Here is a 6,000-nt window from a genome sequence, read left to right as displayed (position 1 = left end):
ATCTTCAGTTCTAACATATCACACAGACACCAGAGAAACACTTTTTGCCAATGTAAGCCGATGCATGGCGATTAAAATGAATAAATGTGGCATTTTCTAAGAAGTCTGTACCGTGTTTACATGTTATTTTTCATTCTTCACTACCGTTTATTGGGTCGTTTTCAACGCCAACACACAACACAGACACCAGGAACACTTTCTGCCAATATCAACTTATATTTTAAGAACATACGTGCCCAAACAAGACAAAAGTATGTCAAGAATCTTCCGCCTGGGCGCCTGCCTATCCCCGTCCTCCACGCTAATTTAAAGTAAAGAACTCGGTAAGTTATCGGTGCGTCGGTACATTGGGGTAAAAAGACGTGCCCGTAAAAGTTATAACCTGGTACAGGCCTGCACGAATGTGTTGTAATATCATTGAGTATATACACATTTTGATGCATTCATGCTCGTACCTGGAGTCTGGGTATTGCGGTTAAGATTCGTTTTAGTAGGCTGCCGTGCCAGTATTTCATTGCCTACCTGAAGAAACATCACTAGCTCTTCATTTATATTTTCTACAAACGTTCAACAGTCATGGTAACGCTTTCAAAATCCAATTCAAGGACCATTTATTGTTGAAAATAGGGGATAATATTCACGAAAGCGTAGCCTCATTTGGCGGCGGCCGCGGCGGCGGTGCAGCCGGTGTTGCGAGAAATACCTCCTCGCAGAAATAAGTCGCATATACATGTGTGTGGGGGGGGGGGATCCAGGGGGGGGCGCAGCCCCCCTGGTTAGAAGGGAGGGTCGAGGGGGCCGAAGCTCCCCCCGTTAGCAAGTCGTAAAGTTCGGTTGAAGTAGTTTAAATATGCTCCACCACCCTAAAACCCTCTGCGAGCTATTTTGCGGCTGCGGCGGCGGGATCGTCGCCGCGGCCGCCGCCAAAGGAGGCTACGCTTTCGTGAATATTATCCCCTATTTTCAACAATAAATAGTCCTTGAATTGGATTTTGAAAGCGATTCCATGATTGTTGAACGTTTGTAGAAAAGATATATGAAGAGCTAGTGATGTTTCATAAGGTAGGTAACGAAATACTGGCACGGCACTGAAACGAATCTAGACCAAAATTGCTTTATGCATGGGAACATAATGTAGTTGGGACAAGTTAGAGTAACGACCTATCATTGAGTAATTGTATTCATACTCGGACTCGGGATAAAAAAATAAAATTGCTCTATACTTGGGAACATGATGTAGTTTGGGCAAGTTTCGGTAATGTCACTGGGTACACATTTTAATGCGTTCATAGTTCATACTCGTGCTTGGACACCGGGTAAAAAAAAAAAAAAAAGCTCTATACATGGGAATATGTAGTGTTGGGACACGTTGCCGCAATATCACTGAGTACAGACGTGAATGCAATCATACTCGTGCTTGGACTTGGGTAAAAAAAATTGCTATGTGCTTGGAAATATGACGTAGTTGGAACAAGGTATAAGATCCCATACACTCGATAATTCTGCAAAAATACTTAGGACTACAAGCTCAGTGAACATGTGGGTGATGGCGGCCAGTGGAGGCAACGGCGAGGAGGCAACAAAAGGGTGGCTTACGGCATTCTCTTAACAAATTACTTACCTATTAGTGTTGTCTGGAGGTCCATGCCGTGCAGCCGTAGTGGTCTATCGCTACATCGGTTCCTGGTGACACTATTGCTGAGATTCACTTGTTCATGTATAGAGACTGACTCAGCTCAGGCTCCCCGGCGACTTGCACTTCTTCAAACTTCTTCTTCTTCTTTTGAGCTGTTCCGTTATGTATTATTTCTTAGGTCCTCCTCGCTACTTCTTTACATTTAGATACTTCATTACGCATTCTTATTGTTACTTCAAACTCAACAATAACAACAACAACAATTAGACTCGTACCTTCTCCACACAAACCAATACACATGAATAATAATCACCGAGCCAGAGTTCCCTATTTAGCCACTCTCGATACATATAGACTATTAAATTGATGTAAGGAGATAGTAATAAAAATAATCTATTGCTGAATGAAAAGACGAATCTCCCAGCAGGGGGCCGCATTCTTATTTTAAACATTTCGGCGCCGCACATTCATATGACACGGCTTTTGCAGGAGTTTAGAGCATTTCCATTGGTAATTTGACGATCCTGGTGGTAGTAAATGTAAAGAAAAACCAAGGAGGACCTAAGAAGCGACATAAAGCGGAACAGGTCAAAAGAAGAAGGAGAAGAAGAAGATGTAAACACAAGGCAAGATGGGGCAGGGGGAGCACTAGCTTGCCGCCAGTGTTTCTGCCCCTCACCTCCCCAGCATGGAAGAGAAGGTGACAATCGAGAGGCTGCCGTACGAGGTGCTGGAGAGGATACTAAGCAACCCGTGTGTCACTGTGGAAAATATTTTAAGCTGTTCCTTAGCCTGCAAATACCTAAATGGCGTATGTCAAAGAAACTCACTCTGGAGATCGAAATTCAGCTTCCAGTACCCTTACACGTATCAGTACATCCTCAGCAAAGAACGGAAGGACTGGAAGGCGAGGTACATAGCGCAACATCGGTGTAAGAAAAAACTAATTCAGTGTATCCTAGCCCTGTCACGGACGTTCGTGTGGTCGATGTACCATGACTACGAGTGGCCAGACATCCCAAGACGTGCCTTAGCTCTTTACGAAAACCTGTTCTCCGAGGCGCTAGGAGAGTCCAACAACCACTATGTTCTGGACGAGTGTCACAATATACTAAACTCTGGGAATCCGTGCATGGAGCTCACCCTGAAGTACTATGCAGACAAACTCCACAGACACACCTACGAACGCCTGGTGATCAAAACCAAGTGGGAGGAGTTCCTGGCGCTAGGGAGCTACTGCGAGGAGGGGCTGCTGTGGGTGGTAGTGGCGCTGCGACCGGTTCCAAAGATGTGCAATGAGAAAGCTGTGCTGGCCTGCCTCAACAGACTGGCCCAGGAGACCCTTGAACACATAAAACAGGCCTACCCAGACAACCCAGTGATCAGCAAAGCGTTTGCCAAAGACGACTTAACCTGCAAGGATGCGAGTCTCATGCGGGGTGAGCACTGCATTGAGATCCTCCAGGCTGTGCATCATGTCCTGAAGCACAAATCTGGATTCAGGATTAACAACAGTCTGTGTGAGAGTGAGCCAGACCACTACTGCATTGACTATGTTCTGCAACACCGCAAAGGCAGCTCTAAACTCCTCCTGGGTATTGAACTGTGTGTGGCCAGACGTCTTGGGGTGCTTGCCGTGCTGCACCGAACCCTCAGCGATCATGTCCTGGCCACCTGGAAACTCTATTATATTGGACAGGATGGGATGAGTGGGTATGTGGATGCTTGTGACCTGTGCAAGAAAGATCTGTCATCCATGTCAGTGGTGGTGGAGGAATGGCATGAAGGTGAGGCTGTGGATGCCCGGGGGATGTGTCAGGCTATCCTTCAGCAGGTGGTGTTCCTAACAGAATGTTGGCTGAAGGGAGAGCGTTGGCAAGCGGGGGAGCCAGTTCTGTATGACCTGCTGGATGAGGAAACCTACAACCAGCCCATCCGCCTTCTGTTCACTGCCTGGCAGCACGTGGAGCACTGGAAGATGAGCCGCCTCTACCACTACATGAACCAGCTTCTCAGGGTTACTGGCAGCAACCAGACACAAGGCAAGATCCTCCACCTCAGCATCCTCCTGCGCATCAACTCCAAACTCACCCTGGAGAAGCTGTTGCAGTTCCGCCGTAGCATGGGCCAGCCCCCCAACACCATGCGAGACCTCCTGCGTATGCTAGCCAGTGTGGACAAGCGTGCTCGGACCAGAGTGACAGAACTGAAGTCCCTCCTTTCATCAGGGTTGGCCAGCTACACCAGCCTCAACCCCCTGGCCAGTGTTCCTTGGCCTCATGGTTGGCCTGGTGGGGAGATGGTGCAGAAGAGACGAGTTGACCGCAAGAGCTGGCAAGTTCAGTTTGCTGTTGGGGAGGTGCTGGAGCAGCGTGGAGGTGACTTGTGTGTGGTGTATGACTGGGATTCTATGTGTGTTGAGAGTGAAGACACCCTAGTGCTGATGGGCGAGACAGGGCTGGCATATGGCACTGACCAGCCCTTCTACCGTGTCCTGACTGATGGCGGGTCAGCTCGGTATTTAGCACAAGAGAATCTCCGTCATGCACACCAGCCGCAACACATTAAAAACCCTCTCATTGGCCGCTACTTTACAGCCTTCATCTACCCCTTTTACCTGCCCAATCCACAGAAGGCATATGAGTACCCAGAGGATGCCAACATCCGGGAACAGAATGCTCTCACACTGAAGCTGAAGTTTGCATCCAACGAATAATTCTTATATCATTGGTTGTTTGAGGGTATGAACTTTTTTTAAGTAATTATTTATTTATACCAATACTTTTGTATGTTATCTGGTCATTCTTGAGTGAGTCATAAAATGAAGGAGCTATGCTTACTTCAGTATTTTGCATTTGTATAGCTTATTTTGCATGTTACTAATAGACCTCAAACCTTGATGGACTGTGAAGTATCATACAGTTTTAGTGTTAATGTGATCACAGCACATGTCAGGGCGTGAGTGACAGGGTGAGAGAAAGTGTAGTGTGGCCCATTTCATCAGGCAATCTTTTCCTCCCTAACTCTAGTTGGTTTCATTCCATCTGTCCACTTGGGAGTGCAGACGTGGCACACGTGCATTGCTGGCTCAGGATTGAGTGAAAATCAAATGTTGTGATAAATATTCAACCTTTTCATGCAATATTATATTTGAATGTTTATGTATACAAAAAACCCTCCCACTTTCTTACAAAAATCCCAAACATACTGATATGCATCACCAATATACCACATAAGCACACAAAAGCCGAGCTTGTATCAAACAGCCTATAGTCAGATCATACACGAACAAATGATAGCCTTTTAAAACCTACAATTATTTAGCTCATTTCAGGTACCGTACATGAAAAATCATATGCCTCTGTAAGTGCAAATAAAAGGTATTTCAATTATTTATTGCATGTGATAAACATAGGCACTATTAGAAATAGCACAGCATCACATTCAATGATGTTTCATGCTACCAATATTACCCATGTGATTTACATTCAATGAATTCTTGAAATAACTTTCATTTACTCGCACAGAACCGGATGCCTTTTTCTGTACCTGGAATGAGATAAACTTATTAATTAAAGCCCATTGTTCATTCACATATGATCTGACTTGATTGTTTGATACAAGCTTAGTGTTTTATGTGCTTGTATGGTATATTATCGATTCAAATCAGCATGTTTGGGATTTACATGAGAATGTGTGAGGGTTCTTTGTACATATAAATAAACATTCAAATATATTACTTTAGAAATAGTTTGAATATTTATCACACATAGCCAATGATATCGGACATGCTAGTTTTTAACCACTCCTGAGCTGCCTGTGCCACATCTCCCAAAATTCACGCTCTATGAGTGGACAGATTAAATAAAACTGGCTAGTCTTTTCCATCCTGCTTATGCAATACAAGGGGTTCTATATGATGTTGAGTGATGTATTTACATTTAAGTTATTACTGTATTTGAATATGTACATATTTTTTTTCTTTTTATAAGAAGTCTGCTCCCTTTGTACTAACTTACATAGTAAACATAAAACATTCCAGATTCTTATATTTCTGTTGTAATGAAAATGGTGCCTTGGGACATGCAAAGTGCACCACATTACAGTAAAGATCTTGTAGCTCTAATGTGGACTGTATCAGACATACTGAGAAGTCCCTTCCTAATTCTGTAAACAAAGAACACCTTGTCTTGTGGCTTCAGGGGATTCCAGCATAACTTACCATCTAGCATTGCTGTCAATAATATAAATTCTTACTGGAAGACTGAATTTCCTGTCCATTAGGATTGCCTGGATGCCCTGGCAAGTTCATTTGAACATATGGAATGGAAGCAGTTTGTCATAAGATCCTGACTTTGCCTTTA

At 44.3% G+C, this 6,000-nt stretch overlaps 1 protein-coding gene across 1 annotated transcript; it reads left to right on the top strand.

Annotated features, from left to right (window-relative positions):
* Window positions 1-2,239: 2,239 nt before the first annotated feature.
* Window positions 2,240-5,679, top strand: LOC127006619 (uncharacterized). Its single transcript, XM_050876731.1, has one exon. It carries the CDS (start codon window positions 2,325-2,327, stop codon window positions 4,350-4,352), a length of 2,028 nt encoding a protein of 675 aa, XP_050732688.1. The 5' UTR covers window positions 2,240-2,324; the 3' UTR covers window positions 4,353-5,679.
* Window positions 5,680-6,000: the final 321 nt, after the last annotated feature.

This window comes from Eriocheir sinensis, chromosome 33, assembly GCF_024679095.1.
Source record: "Eriocheir sinensis breed Jianghai 21 chromosome 33, ASM2467909v1, whole genome shotgun sequence".
Taxonomy (NCBI): domain Eukaryota; kingdom Metazoa; phylum Arthropoda; class Malacostraca; order Decapoda; family Varunidae; genus Eriocheir; species Eriocheir sinensis.
Note: the sequence above shows the minus strand (reverse complement) of the source record. Positions and strands in the feature narration are given on the sequence as shown.

Excerpts from the sequence above, each read along its gene's own strand:
- LOC127006619 (XM_050876731.1), top strand. The coding sequence starts at position 2,325 with ATGGAAGAGAAGGTGACAATCGAGAGGCTGCCGTACGAGGTGCTGGAG.